The sequence below is a fragment of the Danio aesculapii genome, chromosome 7 (assembly GCF_903798145.1).
Source record: "Danio aesculapii chromosome 7, fDanAes4.1, whole genome shotgun sequence".
Taxonomy (NCBI): Eukaryota; Metazoa; Chordata; class Actinopteri; order Cypriniformes; family Danionidae; genus Danio; species Danio aesculapii.
Genome location: NC_079441.1, coordinates 2,734,369 through 2,751,623, shown reverse-complemented (window position 1 = coordinate 2,751,623; position 17,255 = coordinate 2,734,369). Strand labels below are relative to the sequence as shown.

Here is a 17,255-nt window from a genome sequence, read left to right as displayed (position 1 = left end):
TAACAAGAGGGCGGGGGCAAGAGCTCACACGCTTTGTGTATGGCAACAGACAGGCAAACATGGAGAAGCAACATGAGTGAGAGGACCAGCATTTAGCAGTACAGCAGTGACTCGGACACAGACCAAGCAGAGACGACTGTTGAGGAATCAATATTCCTAATGTGCCAGAATATGTCCAGAGCGGTAGTTACAAAATTATTTGTGTCTTTGTATAGTTTTACAGCCACTATGTAATAATGCATGCGTCATCCGTATAGAGACGCAACGATTAACCGGTATCGGTCACGGTTATTTAATCATAAAGGCTTCTCAACACCGTGTTTCTGCATGGAACAAAACTGCAGCAACTAAACAAAGTTATGCCAACTGTGTGCTAGTTTAAAGTTTCGAGCTTGTACACCGAGACTAATAACCACGCACACTGGATTAACTTTGACTGAGGCTTTAACTAAGGCAAGTTCGTTATTTCCAATGGAGGGACGTGAACGCGAGGCAACACACTCTCACTTTTCAGCCACATTTAGTTGAGATGACAGGAGCTTCTGCGACCGTGGGAAATGCAAACAGCTGAAGCTTAAGGAAGACGCAATGAAAAGTACACAGGTTCGCAAACCCACCTAAAGTTACAAACAATGGCGCCGATGAGAGCGATCGTGGTGAACGTTGATCCGCCAGCTGAGATCAATCGAGTGTTTTCAGAGAGAGTGCTGAAAGACTCGGTGGATCAGCTGTTTTTAATGGCTCGAACCTCGATACGTTGCATTCACAGCGTGTTCAGCGCAAATGGCCGCTAAATGTAAAATCTCTGTCGCTCATTCGCAGGAAGACGATGAAGGCTCTTGTGTTGAGCCCAATGAGCCTTACATCCAAAAATAGAGCAAGGGTGTTCCATCGCTTTGACTCACACTGACAATGGCGGACGGGAAACAATAAACTGAGGATGTGGTAATGCGCCCCTGTAAATCAATATTGTTGGGTGGGGGGACCATACTCCTAAGTCAAGTTGCGATCGATCTGAAAACCGCTTCAATTGGTCCACCGTTTTTTATGTTGTTAAATTGAAAAAAAAAGGGACTGGGTGTGTTTATATCACCCCAATATGGCGGTCTATACACTATACCTACACATATGTCTGTCCAAACAGCTTGAATAGTCGATTTTTAACCATATATTTAAAGCCATTCTGTCTGTCCACCATTCACTTCAACTGACTAGAGACAATAGGAACTTGAGGGTTATAAAATACACAAAGACTACTGGCTAACGTACACTTTAAATTAATACAAAGCAAAAATTATCAATACATGACAAGACCAAAGAGTGAATAGATGACTAGAGCTTGTAGAATCACATGATGATGGAAAACATATGACAAGGAAAACTGTTGGTCACAAACAATATCCAAGGTGAAAATTGATTAGGAAAATACAATGCAAATCGCTGTGTATTTTACCAGAGAAGCTGTTATGGAAATTCTTCAATATTAAACACAGCCCTACTGAATTCCTACCACATTCAAATTAACATGCTTGTAAAAAATGACAACATCAAAGATAAAGACATGCAGAGGTAACAGTACATGAACGAGAAAGTAAAGTGAAAAGGGCCATTGATTAGAGTAATAAACATGATGGGACGTGCTGAATGATTGGAGAAAGCAGATATAGTCTGAAGCTGCAGACAGAAACATCAGACTGAGGACAGAAACACACCACCTCTGAGGTAAGATCTACACACATCTACATTATACACACAAACACACTTCTGACATCTGCTGATGCTCATATTGATTATTCTGCATTTATGTTTCTCCTTTACCTGCTCAAATGTTTTACTCAAGAGTGAATCTAATTCTTTATCTATATTTCTTCTCCTCAGAAATGACGCAAACTCAATACTTCCTCCTTCTCCTCATGGGTGAGTGTGTTTGTAGGTTTAATTATGGTTTATAGTTTTATTAGGTTTGACTCTGATCTGAAAAGTATTAAACCAAGCATCTCTTTCACAGCTCTCTGCTCCATATCTGAATGTGTTCAGCGTCAGTATCACTTTATAAATGAGAACAAGACCTGGACTGAAGCGCAGAGATACTGCAGAGAGAAATACACAGATCTGGCCACCGCTGACAACACGAACGACACGATCCAACTGAACAAGTGTGTGAATAATGGAGGTAATCAGAATATCTGGCTTGGACTTCACAAGACGAGTGTTTATAAATGGCATTGGTCTTCAGGTGATCCTGCGCTCTTTCTGAACTGGGCATCTGGGCAACCAGCCGGCAGTGATGATTGTGCTTATATGATCAATGGACAGTGGTGTGTTTGGCCATGTAGTGTGTTCTTGCCCTTCATCTGCTACAACAGTGAGTACAAACAAATCTTCATTCAATAAAGCTTCAACTAGACTTTTATGTGTGACAATGGTAAACATTCAACAACAAAAAAACACCCTATTTATGTTTAATATTGGTAATGTTGTGGCTGACATATTCACTCATATTTCACTAGCTGTCTCTTGGTGAAAGAACTGTAGTGGAGTTGCTCCTCAGTGGATCTGTCTTCAACAATAACAGTTAAACTGAACTGAATCAGTTTTATTTTACTAGAACTATCTTAGCATACTACTACACCACTCCTGTGTCTGATTTTCAGCTTTTAGGAGTGAAATTTGCATTACATTGAACTGAACTGTAAAAACTGAAATGAACCAGTTTTAATTTATTGGAACGTCATTTATGTTAAGCTGGTTTGACGATCTACATAGCAAACAGTGCTATAGAACTTAAGATCGGACTTAAGATCGGCCACAGCAGAATGAACGCCAACTTATCCAGCATAAGCCCTTCCAGCTGCAACCCATCACTGGGAAACATCCATATACACTCATTCACATACATACACTATGGACAATTTAGCCTACCCAATTCACCTATATATGTCTTTGGACTGTGGGGGAAACCAGACCACCCAGAGGAAACCCACGCTAACACGGGCAGAACATGCAAACTTTACACAGAAATGCCAACTGACCAGCCGAGGCTCAAACCAGTGACCTTCTTGCTGTGAGGCGAATGTGCTACCCACTGCACCATAGTGACACCCGAAATAAAGATCAACTGAAATTGATTTCCCGAAATGTTGTCCAATCTTAAATACTGTTGTAGCTTTTTATTCTCTTTTCTTCATCTTTGATAGAACCTAGATTGTAATAAGAGCTATAGAAATAAAATGAAAATGTTTTGAAGGTATCAGACAAATCCACTTGAAAACAAAAATAAGCATAAAGAGAAATCAATTTATGATCTCTAAGACAATAGTTTAAAATCTAAGGGCCCTATCATACACCTGGCGCAATAAGGCCCAGGACGTGTATGGTGTGATAAGCTGATATTTTCAGAGAAGCGCAACTATAATTTTTTCTGTTTATTCATAATAATTTCCATTTGTAAAATGTTGTTGTTATTATTATTATTATTATTATTATTATTAGCAGTATTATTTATTATATGCATATTTATATTTGTTTTAATAAAAACTAGTTTAGATTTATTTTGGAGACGTCTGCACCACCATATGGGGTATAGGACGTGTGTTTGGGTATAACTCACTTTGTTATTATTGTTCATTTATTCTTTTGCTGGAAATTAGAACTGAATTTAGAAATAGTTTTGAAACAAATCTTTGTGGTTAACAAACTAAATTAATTATGTGGGCTAATGGATGTCTTCAGTGGAGTGAGTTTCCACCGTTTCCTTAGTAAAGAAGTAAAGTAAAGAGATTCGTTCTTCATCCTTGCACTGCAGATGGTCTGTTTAACTGTTTTCTTGCTAGTGAAGAGCTCCGTTTTTCCACTTACAAAGTCTGCCATGTAAGTAGCAAATGCGCCATGGCTCAAAATACACCCAGAACTCATTAAGAGCATAAGCACAACCCTGTTAGACCATGCACCACGTTTTTTGTGTAGATTTTGTGTCACATAGATTTTTTGTGTGGTTTCTAGTCCAAGTATCTAAAAATTCTTAAATCAAGAAGCATTTTCTAGACAAGCAAAACATATTGTCTTGTTTTACGAAATAATATGCCAAAATTAAGTGAGTTTTTCCTTAAAACAAGCAAAAATAATCTGCCAATGGGGTAAGCAAAGTATTCCTGCTTTTCCTTTCGACATAAGATTATTTTGTTCCCCGATTGGCAGATTATTTTGCTTGTTTTAAGCAAAACTCACTTAATTCAGGCATATTATTTCTTAAAACAAAACTGTTGCTTGTCTAGAAAATGCTTCTTTATTTAAGAATTTTTTGATATTTGGACATATACAAACATTTTTTTTTTTTTGCAGTGTAGAGCCCTTAGAATGTCTTTAAAGACATAAAATATGAACGTTTTGTGTAATATGAGCATTTCTGATGCTGAAAGTGTTCAAATCTAAACTATAAATCAAAAGAGTAATAAAGAATAAACTGATAAAATAACGTTTACATTGTGTTTTCTTAAAGTGAGCACAGGACTGGTGTTTGTCTATCAGCTGATGACCTGGAGAGACGCTCAGAGTTACTGCAGACAGAATCACATTGATCTGGTCAGTGTGAGGAACCAGAATGAGAGTCAACAGCTGGAGAAGTTCATTATTGACACAAACTCATTTGGATCTGCAGTCTGGATCGGTCTGTTCAGAGACCCATGGCAGTGGTCAGATCAGAGCAACTCCTCTTTCAGACACTGGTATCCTGGTGAACCAAATAATAAAGGAGGTCATGAAGACTGTACAGTGATCTATCCGTATACTCTAAGACAATGGAATGACGTCCCTTGTGACCGGCAGTATGCTTTCGTGTGTCATGAAGGTGAGCAGATCCTCCAAACACACTCAATCCATCATCAGCTCCAGATCTCTTAAAGTCGACTCTACATGTCTGACATGTCAAATTCCTCCACAGTGTTTGTTCTGCATGTTGTTTTTGATCAGTCTCTCTCTAGTTTCTGCTTTGTTTTGTGTCCAGATAAACTGATTGTGATCCAGCAGAATCTGTCGTGGTCTGAAGCTCTGAGATACTGCAGACAGAATCATGTGGATCTGGTCTCGGTTCAGTCAGTGGAGATGCAGCGTCGTGTGATGAACGTGGTTAAACTGGCGTCTACTGAGGCGGTGTGGTTGGGTTTACACAACTACTGCAGCATGAACATGTGGCTCTGGGTCAGTGGAGACATGGTGTGCTATCAGAACTGGGCTCCAGGGAACGGCAGCACACCGGAAAACTGCAGACTGGAGAACAGGAAAGGAGCAGTTCAGTCTGGAGGAGATCAGACCTGGATCAGCCTTCCTGAATCTCACAGACTCAACTTCATCTGCATTAACTACTGAGAGAAGATGTGTCTGTGTGTTTACTTATATTCAGTACTTAATTTGAGCTGTTGTCATAAGAAATCGTGTCCCCCTGACAATTGGATCCTCTTATAGGACCCAGAGTGATCCTGTTGTTTTACTGAAGTTGTAATGGGTATAGTTTGCAGTGCCTAATTATAAAGTACAATATATGAAATCACGTTCATAATTTATACAATGTAAATCTTGACTATTTCATTTCACTTTTAAAATGACACATATAAGTATTTTATTGACCCTTTCAAATACTTATGTATAATTTAAAGGCATGCATGGGTTATGAAATTGTCAACTGTAAAGTACCTCTACTGTTAGCCTCCTGGCTACATTAAGCTAACACAGCTCTAATTTTCCAACAACAAGGAATCACAATGATAGATTTTGATCAGGCATTTACCTCAGATAATCTCTTAGGGGTCTTGAGCAGACTCGATTTCAGGGGGGACTTGATTTCTCACCACACCAGGACTTGCCGGATCCTGTTCCGGAAAATGTCAGGTATTCGCGTTTTGCGTTCCGGTATTTATTTTAATTGATCCAGCATTAACTTGTGCACGGTGAATACCTGCATGTGTGTGTAAAAGAGAGAGAGAGTGTAAATGAGTGCAAGCGTGGATTGTGTATGCAAATCTGTAAGGATGGCTATATCTCTCCATAATATTAAACCCTGAAAACGGTTATGGAGCTCCACACGAGACAAGACCACGAGAAAGGTCAAGCACTAAAACAATAAACTTTCTAATCTGAGAAGAAGATCAGCCAGAAAACCAGTTGTTCGGGTTGTCTCGATCATGCATCCTGAGCCCCCCTCTTTGCACTGGACTTTACCTTCACCAGAGCAGCTCACTCACATTCCACACAGAATGTTTAAGTTTTTAATATGGTGTATCTTGTGGCTTTATATTCATGTTTGGTGTCATTTTAAATGTCTCTGTGTGATTGGTAAAGTGGTCTTAATTTCACTGTAATATTTTACAATCTCCCTTATATCAGTTAATTTGGGTTTTGACTTTGATAAGATCTTTGCCAGATGCTCCACTCCAGTGAAAATGGTCTTTGCATCAACTCATGACCAGGCAAGAGGCTTGGTGACGCTTTTATTGTCTTGAATTTATGATGATTTGAGTATTTAGGCAAAGGGTGCAGAAGTGTCTGGGGGATTCTGTAGGCAGGATACCCCATTGCAGTTTGTGAGTCTCTGAGCTCTGCATCAGGACTTATATGCTGCAATGTATTTCTACACGGTCAGGTATTCATGTCCAACTCTTAAATGTATCTTTGAGTAATTGATGTTGTTCAATCTTGATTGGCTTATTTTGTTTAGTTATGTGAATTGAATGGAAAATCTTTGCCTGACAAATAAATGTCAAATTCTTGTTTAACTTTAATATCTCCTGAAATCATTTAAATCTAGTAGATTGTTTAGGCTGATGTTTCCACAGCCTACGACCAGGATTTGTCATACATTCAGGCTCAATGGATGGAGCATGGGCACAGCATTAGAGACCTGATGATTTCTGACAATCACTGACTTAGTATGATATAATCTAGGGGGCTAAATCAAACTTTTCTTTAAGTATGAGCAAGCATGGGGCCTATTGTTACTTAAAGGAAATTAGCTTATCGGCTAAGAATCGGAACTGGCGAGGATGTGTCCGTGAGCAGATGAAACTGGCCAGCATACTGACTCTAAGCGACTTCGGGTAAATGATGAACCATTACTTGAGAATAAGGATTTATTAGGTTAATCAATCTAAATTAGACCGAATCACAACCTATAAGGTAATCAGCTTGAATTAGATAAATCTAAAATTATTATAAATTGGAGTCAGATTAAAATTCGGAGTTGGAAACAAATTAAAATAAATCTTAATGAATAAAAATATTTCTTTTCACATGTGCTAAAAGGCTTACATGCATTTAACCTTCACCCATGCTGTTAGTTCCGTCATAGGAAAAATAGATGGGCCCTTACACATACATGACAGATGCACTAGTTAAATTAAAAGTCACATTTAACTATTGACTCTCGACAATATTTTCAACCATTCAGCTTTCGTATGTTTACAATCACTCTCGTTGGTTGGTGATTATTGTTTAAACAGCAGTGAGCAGTGAAAAATTAATAATGGCATTGTGGCCAGCCTAAATAATATTTGTATGTTCTAATTGGCAGAGAGGTAGTCAGCTTATTTAAATGTTTTTGTTAAATCATGAGTAAATCGGATAACCCTAATAAGAGATCTGATGAGACGTTAAACCTAGGTCCTGACTCTCTGTGGTCATTAAAAATCCCATGGCACTTCTCGTAAAGTTCCGATTCTTAGCAGATAAGCTAATTTCCTTTAAGCAATAATTGGCCGCCCCATGCTTGCTCATACTTAAAGATAGTTTGATTTAGCTCCTAGATTATATCATACTAAGTCAGTGATTGTCAGAAATCAACACTTTTCTCAATACTCAACTCAGAACAAAGAACTATAAGTTAAAGATAATAAAAGCTTCACTGAGACCTCAGGTCATATGTTAACCTAAAAATTAATCACCACCTTGATTAAAAAGTTCATAATTGACAAAATATTTATTAAAATATCACTTCAGTAGGACTTTTCCCAAACTTAGTAGGACTTCCCAAAAATTGAGACCATTTACCAATCACACAGAGACATTTAAAATGATACCAAACATGCAAGTTAAAGTTATAGATTCACAAGATACACCATATACCACTTTAAATAATCTAGCTCCTGTTTATCTAACCAACCTTCCCGCTACAATCCAACTCGCTCTTTAAGATCCTGAATAGTAGTACCTAGAATAGCAAAGTCAAGTAAAGGAGGTCGAGCCTTCTCATTTATAGCTCCTAAACTCTGGAATAGCCTTCCTGATAATGTCCAAGGCTCAGACACACTCTCCCAATTCAAAACTAGATTAAAGACCTATCTTTTTAGTAAAGCATACACTCAGTGCACCACTTAACGGTATGATGCATGAATGTGCTCCACACATCTTGTTTAAATACACTATAAATTAGGTTTTTTGAGGTTTTTCATATTGTCTTTAAGTCTTCACAGCCTAAACAGTTTCCTATCAGTTAAACAGTTTGTTGATATTTTTGTGTGTGTGCGTATCATGCAGTATGGTAAAAACTGACGTGCCTCTAGATTGTTTTATAGCGCTAATAAATAAATACCAATGAATTATCACAATTGTCGCTCTCGATTTACCGGTCAATCTACGTACCTACTCTCGCCTTTGGTCATGAGCTTTGGGTCATTATTGAAAGGACAAGATCTAGGCCACAATTTGTTTCCTTCGCAAGGTGGCAGCGTGCACCTTTATGGATTGGGTGAGTGGCTCTGTCAGCCAGGAGGAGCTCAAAGTAGAGCCGCTGCTCCTCCATATCGAGAGAAGTCAACTGAGGTGGGATGTCCCACCAGAAGGAGGCCTCGGGAGGACCCAGGACACACTGGAGGGACTATGTCTCTCGGCTGGCCTGTGAATGCCTCGGGATCCCCCCGGAGGAGCTGGAGGAAGTGTATGGGGAGAGGGAAGTCTAGGGTTCTCTCCAAAGACGGCTGCCTTCTCAACCGGGCCCCGGAAAAGGCAAGGCAAGTTTATTTATATAGCACATTTCATACACAGTGGCAATTCAAAGTGCTTTACACAAACACAAGGAGTTCGCTGCGTTTGTTTGGAGTTTAGATTCGCAATTTACATTTTTATCTTAAAATACTTCCTCATTCACTAAATATTTATCTCTCCTACTTGGGGTGAACAATCCCCTAACACACTCATACAAACAAATCTACTTTTAAACGTTCTGTTTCTCGAGCATCCGCTTGGTGTTTGTAGCTTTAGCCTGCTAGCACCGCTGGTCAGCTAAAGCTACCAACCCCTTTCACACATTTATTTTCTCACTTTCTGGCTTTGCTCTTCACCTTGTACAATGTCGCTTGCGTGTCTGTCCTTGAGTGCAGGAGAGGCATCGATGGAGGCGCTGGAGCTGGAGCTGGAAGCGGTGGAGTCCCAGATTCGCTCGCTGGAGACGAAGCGAGAGGGCATCAGGGCTCTGCTCTTAACCCGTACTCGCTCGTCTGAGGTAAGTGTCCGATACAACGACAATCTCCCAGTTTCTTCAACCCCGCGTGTTTCTCTGTCCAGGCCCAGCGCACCGAGGACGCGGTGCACCCAGGCGTCGTTCACGCCGACTCCCGGCTACCACGGCCCCTGGGTGCAACCGCGTAAGGTGCTTGCCAGGTCCCGGGGCAGAACGTCTCCTCCTCCGGTGTTCGAGATCCCCACGGAGAACCGCTTCGCCCCTCTCCGCGAGACGGGTCGCGATGTTGCCATCATTGGCGACTCAATCGTCCGCCACGTCCGCTCCACTTCCTCCAAAGGTAACAAAGTACGCACTTTCTGCTTCCCTGGTGCCCGAGTTAAGAATATTTCTGCACAGATACCTACTATCCTGAGCGCTGCCGAGAGCCTCGGTGCCGCCGTCCTCCACGTGGGGACGAACGACACCGGGCTCCGGCAGACGGAGATCCTGAAGAAGGACTTCAGGAGCCTGATCGAGACGGTTCGACGCACTTCGCCCGCCACGCAGATCATCGTTTCTGGACCGCTTCCTACCTACCGCCGAGGAAATGAAAGGTTCAGTAGACTTTTTGCTCTGAATGAATGGCTATTAACATGGTGTGAAGAACAGAAATTGCTCTTTGCCAATAACTGGAATCTTTTCTGGGAGCGTCCTAGGCTTTTCCGCGCTGACGGGCTGCACCCCAGTCGAGCTGGAGCTGAACTCCTGTCGGACAACATCACCAGAATACTTCGCTCTATCTGACTAGTAAGTAAAAATTCACAAAACTCACAATTTAGCCACACAGACTCCTATTCGTCCCACAAAAATAACAGTAATGCATACCTAACTAACCACATAGAGACTGTGTCTGTTCCTCGTATTATTAGATCAAGAAACAAACGTACTGTGTGCTCCAAAAATAATCTATTAAGAATTAAACCAGAAAAAACACGAAAAAGTGAAAATACAAATTTCATGAAGCTTGGTCTCCTAAACATCAGGTCACTAGCACCTAAAGCACTTATCATAAATGAAATAATAACAGATAACAATCTTAATGCACTCTGTCTCACTGAAACCTGGCTGAAACAAAATGACTATATTAGTTTAAATGAGGCAACTCCTCCAGGATTCTTATATAAGCATGAGGCTCGTCAAACTGGTCGTGGTGGTGGAGTTGCGTCAATCTTTAGTGATATTCTTAATGTTAATCAGAGAAACGGACTTATGTTTAGCTCCTTTGAAGTACTAGCGCTTAATGTTGTCCTTCCAAACACTATGCAAAAACCTATGTTATCTCTCGCTCTAATCACCATATATAGACCTCCAGGACCCTATGTCAATTTTCTAAAAGAGTTTTCTGATTTTATCTCTGACTTACTAGTTAAAACTGATAAAATACTAATTGTAGGAGACTTTAACATCCACATAGATGACGCTAACGACACGTTAGGGCTCGCGTTTACGGACTTGCTGGTCTCACTAGGAATAAAGCAAAATGTTATTGGTCCAACTCATCGCCTAAAGCATACACTAGATCTAATTCTGTCTTATGGAATTGAGGTCACTGATGTAGACATTATACCACAAAGTGATGATATTACAGACCACTACCTCTTACTATATAAGCTGTGTTTACCTGAAATTAGCAGATCCGCTCCGATATATTGTCCTAGTAGAACTATTGTTCCATCCACTAAAGATGAATTTATAAATAACTTACCTGATCTTTCTCTACTTCGAAATGCACCCGCAAACGCAAATGACCTTGATGTAGTAACCAGCAGTATGGATGCCATCTTTACTAGCACTTTAAATACTGTGGCACCCATCAAACTAAAAAAGACTAGAGAGAATAAAACTACACCGTGGTATAATAGTCATACCCGCGCTCTCAAAACAGCAACCCGTGCCCTGGAACGTAAATGGAAAAAAACTAATTTAGAAGTCTTTAGAATTGCATACAAAGACAGTATGTCCAGCTATAGGAGGGCTTTAAAATCTGCCAGGGCTGAGCACCTCCGCAAACTGATAGAAAATAATCAAAACAATCCTAGATTCTTATTTAACACCATCGCTAAATTAACAAATAATCGGTCATCTTTGGAACAAAACGTTCCACCGCAAATTAGTAGTGATGACTTCATGAATTTTTTCAGTGATAAAATAGAAGGCTTTAGACAGAAAATAGGAGATATTAAACTTTCTGCACCGCCTTATACTTCAGATCCAGTAAACACGCCTCTGAATCTAAATAACCTACAGTGCTTTAAAATCATACAACAGGAAGAGCTAGACAAAATTATAAATAGCTCTAAATCAGCTACGTGTATATTGGACCCAATTCCAACAAAGTTACTGAAAGAATTGCTACCTGTTATAGGAGAACCTCTTCTTAACATTATCAACTCTTCTTTATCTTTAGGCCATGTTCCAAATCCCTACAAGTTAGCTGTTATTAAACCTATTATTAAGAAACCACAACTGGAACCCAGCAACTTAGCTAATTATAGGCCTATTTCAAACCTTCCATTTATATCTAAAATACTAGAAAAAGTTGTTTCTGCTCAATTATGCTCCTTTCTGCAGACCAACAATGTTTTTGAAGTGTTTCAGTCAGGTTTCAGAGCTCATCACAGTACAGAAACTGCATTAGTGAAAATAACCAACGATTTACTCTTAGCTGCTGACCAAGGGTGCATCTCGCTATTAGTTCTACTCGATCTTAGTGCGGCATTTGACACCATTGACCATGGTATCCTTATTAATCGCTTAAAGTCTACAGGTGTCCAAGGACATGCCCTACAATGGTTTAAGTCATACTTATCTGACCGTTACCAGTTTGTAAATATAAATGGACAGCCTTCACAAATCAGCCCAGTAAAATACGGGGTGCCTCAAGGATCAGTTTTAGGCCCTTTACTGTTTACAATATACATGCTACCCCTGGGAGACATTATTAGAAGACATGGGATCAGCTTTCACTGCTATGCAGATGATACTCAATTATATATTTCAACTAAACCTGACGAGACGTCTAATCTGTCCAAGCTAACTGAGTGTATTAAAGATGTTAAAGACTGGATGACCAACAATTATCTTCTCTTAAACTCAGACAAAACAGAATTATTACTTATTGGGCCTAAATCCTGTACACAGCAGATCTCACAACTCGATCTACAATTAGAGGGATACAAAGTTAGCGTTAGTTCTACTATAAAAGATCTGGGTGTCATATTAGACAGCAATTTAACTTTTAAAAATCATATTTCCCATGTCACAAAAACTGCTTTCTTTCATCTGAGAAATATAGCTAAGTTACGAAGTATGCTATCCATCTCAGATGCAGAAAAGCTAGTCCATGCTTTTATGACTTCTAGGCTGGACTACTGTAATGCTCTGTTTGCTGGCTGCCCAGCATCCTCTATTAACAAACTTCAATTAGTACAAAATGCAGCTGCCAGAGTTCTAACCAGGTCTAGAAAATTTGATCACATCACCCCAATTTTATCCTCCTTACACTGGCTGCCTGTTAAGTTTCGTATTGAATTTAAAATATTGCTTCTTACATATAAAGCTCTAAATAATCTAGCTCCTGCTTATCTAACCAATCTTCTGTCTCGCTACAATCCAACTCGCTCTTTAAGATCTCAAAACTCAGGACTTCTGGTAGTACCTCGAATAGCAAAGTCGAGTAAAGGAGGTCGAGCCTTCTCATTTATAGCTCCTAAACTCTGGAATAGCCTTCCTGATAACGTCCGAGGCTCAGACACACTCTCCCAATTCAAAACTAGATTAAAGACCTATCTGTTCAGTAAAGCATACACTTAGTGCACCACTTAGGGGGCTTCCACACAGGTTATGCATCTTGCTGATATACACTGTGAACATCAGCTACGCTAATTATTTTCTTTATTCTCCATTTCCACCTGGGGATACTCTTCCCGAGGCCCTCAGACTATGCAGAGTCACTGATTCGATCCAAGACCAACGACGAGATGATCCCAAGGTTTCCATATCCTGGACCTGGCCGAATCCTGAACAACTACTGCGATGGTCATGGAAGAGTGGAGAACATGAGACTGTTTCCTATGACGCTCCAGAGACAGACGAGTCTTCGCTGAGGCCAGCTTCCAGCCTCCGCCACTGAGACTGCAGCTCTGCACAAGACGTTTGGCCAGCGGAGAAATTAAAATGGTCGTGCCCAACTGAGCCTGGTTTCTCTCAAGGTTTTTTTTCTTCACTTCCGCCTTTAGTGAAGTTTTTTTTCCCTCTCCGCTGTCGCCACTGGCTTGCATGGTTCAGGATCTGTAGAGCCGCGCATCGTTGGATTTGCTCTTCAGTGTTTGGACTCTCAGTAGTGATTATTAAACCACACTGAACTGAGCTAAACTGAACTGAACTTAAACACTACAAACTGAACTACACTGTTCCTATTTACTGTGACCTTTTATGTGAAGCTGCTTTGACACAATCTACATTGTATAAGCGCTATACAAATAAAGGTGAATTGAATTGAATTGAAAAACAGGAATAAAAGAAAAAGTATAAGAAAATAAAAACAAATAATAAAAATGGTAAAAAATAAATAAATAAATAAATAAATAAATAAGCATAAAAACAGATAAAATGTGTTATAAAAGAATTAAAAAGAAGAGAAAAACATAATAGTGTGATCTGTCGGACGTAGCACAGTGCTCATTCAGTAAAGGCACAGCGAAACAGATGTGTGTTCAGTCTTGATTTGAATGTGCCTAATGTTGGAGCACATCTGATCATTTCTGGAAGCTGATTCCAGCAGCAGGGGGCGCTGTTAGTAGCTGAAAGCTGATTCACCCTGCTTTGACTGAACTCTTGGAATTTCTAGTTTATTTGATCCTAAAGATCTGAGTGATCTGTTAGTTTTGTATACAGTGAGCATATCTATAATGTATTGAGCTCCTAGGCCATTTAGAGATTTATAGACCAGTAATAATACTTTAAAATCGATTCTGAATGTAACTGGGAGCCAGTGTAAAGACCTGAGGACAGGTGTGATGTGCTCTGATTTTCTGGTTCTGGTCAGAATTCTGGCCGCAGCGTTCTGGATGAGCTGTAACTGTCTGACTGTTTTTTTGGGGAGGCCAGTGAGGAGGCCATTACAGTAATCCACCCTGCTGTTTATAAAAGCATGATCAAGTTTCTCTAAGTCTTCACTGGAAACAAAGCATCTAATTCCTGCAATGTTTTTGAGATGATAGTGTGCTGATTTACTAACTGCTTTGACATGACTATTGAAACTCAGATCTGACTCCAGAGTCACACCAAGATTCTTGACCTTATTTTTTGTTGTTTGACTCTTAGAGCCAAGGTACGCATTCACCTTGAGAACCTCATCTCTGAAATGATCAGATATTGCAACATCCTTAACAACAGTCGATGAAATGTGTAAACCCTTAGTTATAAGTAGATCAAGAGTGTGTCCACGATTGTGTGTGGGTCCTTGAACATGCTGAGTCAGATCAAAAGTGTTCAAAACAGTCATCAGTTCTTTTACAGCATTAATTTCTGGATTATCAATGTGAATATTAAAATCCCCAGCAATGGTAAAATAGTCAAATTCAGAGGTTACTAATGATAACAGCTCTGTAAAATCATCAATAAAAGCTGGAGAATATTTTGGAGGTCTGTAGATAATGATCAGTAAGATACGTGGAGCACCTTTCAGTGCTATACTCAGATATTCAAAAGACAAAAAGTCACCAAATGACACTTGTTTACACTCATAGACATCTTTAAACAGGGCAGCAATGCCTCCACCTCTCCTATTGGCTCTGCAAACACTCAAAAAGTCAAAGTTTAAAGGAGCTGTTTCATTTAGAACTGCTGCACTACAGCTGTCATCTAGCCAAGTTTCATTTAAAAGCATAAAATCAAGGCAATTTGTGTTGGTAAAATCATTGACTAAAAGTGACTTATTGTTGAGTGATCGGATGTTTAAAAGTGCTAACTTAACAGTTTTAGCTGTTTTTGCTACAGTAGTCTCAGATTTATATTTAATAGACACAAGATTTGAGTGATTTGCTATACGGCCTGAAAAGTCTTCGGTTTTCTGTCACGTAATACAACACATATATGTGTAGAGAAAGCTACAGGCACACTGGGTTCCTGCTTGTTCTGTAAACATCTGATAAAGACACTGTTATCTAAGCAGGCACCCGAGACACATCATGGAGTGCTGTTGTGTTCACCAGCTGAAGATGGGGCATTGTTGTTTGGGAACTGGCGGTGGGGCAAAAATCGGAGGGCTCTTCCAGGTGGGCTCAGAGGTGGTTGTGGAGCAGGCCGCTTTTTGGTTGGTAACTGGGGGCTTGCGGCAATGGAGTGTGAAAGTTTAGTTCCAGCATACACCAGTTCCTCCATCTTTTTTGAGAAACCCAAGAGAGGCGAGCAAGGTGATAATGAGAACGTGTCTGGTGACAGAGGCTGTGGGTCTGGAGATTCTGGCTGCTGAAATATGTTTTCCTGGCTGTTTTCCTGAGGATCATTTTTGAGTGACTTGATGCTATTCTGATGCGTCACAGTCTGTCTGTGTTGAGCAGAGGGCCAGTGACAGTCTCTCTATCAACAGTGGGTGTTTTGGCTGCGTGGCGTTATCACTGTCCTTGGGTGATGCGTCAGCCCCAAGTGCACTCGGGAGCTGATTTGTGGTCATCTGGACATTTGCTAGGTGTGTATGTGCCATTTTGGATTGAGGTCAGTGGAACACACAGCTGATGGATGATGGAGGGAGAAGAAGATATTGTCCTTTAGCACCTTTGCACTAAGTTTGTTTGGGTGAAGGCCGTCTGATGTCAACAGTTGTCTTTGGTTCCAGAAGAGATTGAAGTTGTCAATAAAATTCAGTTCTTTCCTGTTACATGTTTTCTGCAGCCATACATTTAGACCAAGAAGCCGTGAAAACATATTTTTCCCTCTTGCAGGGAGTGGTCCACTGATGAACGGCTGAATCTTCAATCTTTCAACTGTTTCCAAGAGCTCACAGAAATCTCTCTTGAGCAGGTCTGACTGTTCCTTCCGAATATCATTCTTCCCCACATGGATGATACTCCGTTTTGCAGTCTTCCGCTGTTCCAGAATTTCCTCAAGCTCTTTGTTTACATCAGTAACTGTTGCATGAGGGAAGCAGTATGTCATTGTAGATTTGCTCCTAAAATTCCTGATTATTGAATCTCCTACAACTAGTGTTCTTATCTCAGGTGCAATCGGAGCAGAATGCCGCTGTCTAGTCGGCCTTGAGCCTCTGTTCCATGCAGAGTTAGCTGCTGAGTCATGCGATCTCTGTCTGACTGCATTTGGGGATTCTTTATCCATATTACTTAATACTTCATATCTGTTCTCAAGCTGTATTTGAGTCCGAGCTGTATTTGGGGTAGAAGACGCTAATGCGAACAGTAGCGAAGCAGGAAGTAGTTCTGGAAAAGGAGACGAAAATGAGAGGAGATGAGAATTGTCACGTGATGCTTTGGATTTGCATTAGGCTAATTTAGTCAGGTTTAAAGCCTGTTGTTCTGTGTTAACCTATTTATTTACACTAAATTTAGTTAGAGTATTTTTGTACTTTATTGACAAGCTCTAAGTTAAAGTCCAGGGAGTGGGAGCGTGTGGGAGTGGACACAAATAATTCAGGTGGAGGTGGGAGTGGAAATCCTGAAATTCGGCAGGTGCTGATTTTTAAAACAGGACCATGCAAGTCTCTAGTGTGTCCACACAATGCATCTTGTTGGGTTCAGGTAGGAGGCAGTTC

The 17,255-nt window shown here is 40.3% G+C and overlaps 2 protein-coding genes across 4 annotated transcripts; both read left to right on the top strand.

The window, feature by feature from the left end:
* The first annotated feature begins 1,880 nt into the window (after positions 1-1,880).
* On the top strand, positions 1,881-5,522 carry LOC130232681 (macrophage mannose receptor 1-like). Its single transcript, XM_056462655.1, has 4 exons — positions 1,881-1,917; positions 2,009-2,365; positions 4,499-4,846; positions 5,003-5,522. The coding sequence occupies exons 1-4, from the start codon at positions 1,881-1,883 to the stop codon at positions 5,362-5,364; spliced, it is 1,104 nt and encodes a 367-aa protein (XP_056318630.1). The 3' UTR covers positions 5,365-5,522.
* A 3,545-nt stretch (positions 5,523-9,067) lies between these two features.
* Positions 9,068-13,686, top strand: LOC130231537 (uncharacterized). 3 transcript variants are annotated; one of them, XM_056460879.1, is made up of 2 exons: positions 9,068-10,234; positions 13,427-13,686. In XM_056460879.1, the coding sequence occupies exon 1, from the start codon at positions 9,335-9,337 to the stop codon at positions 10,229-10,231; it is 897 nt and encodes a 298-aa protein (XP_056316854.1). In that variant the 5' UTR covers positions 9,068-9,334; the 3' UTR covers positions 10,232-10,234; positions 13,427-13,686. The 3 variants fall into 3 exon arrangements, with proteins under 3 accessions (XP_056316854.1, XP_056316853.1, XP_056316855.1); XM_056460878.1 differs by having other exon boundaries at positions 13,419-13,686; XM_056460880.1 differs by lacking the exon at positions 13,427-13,686 and having other exon boundaries at positions 9,068-10,041; positions 10,144-10,951.
* The last annotated feature ends 3,569 nt before the right edge of the window (positions 13,687-17,255 follow it).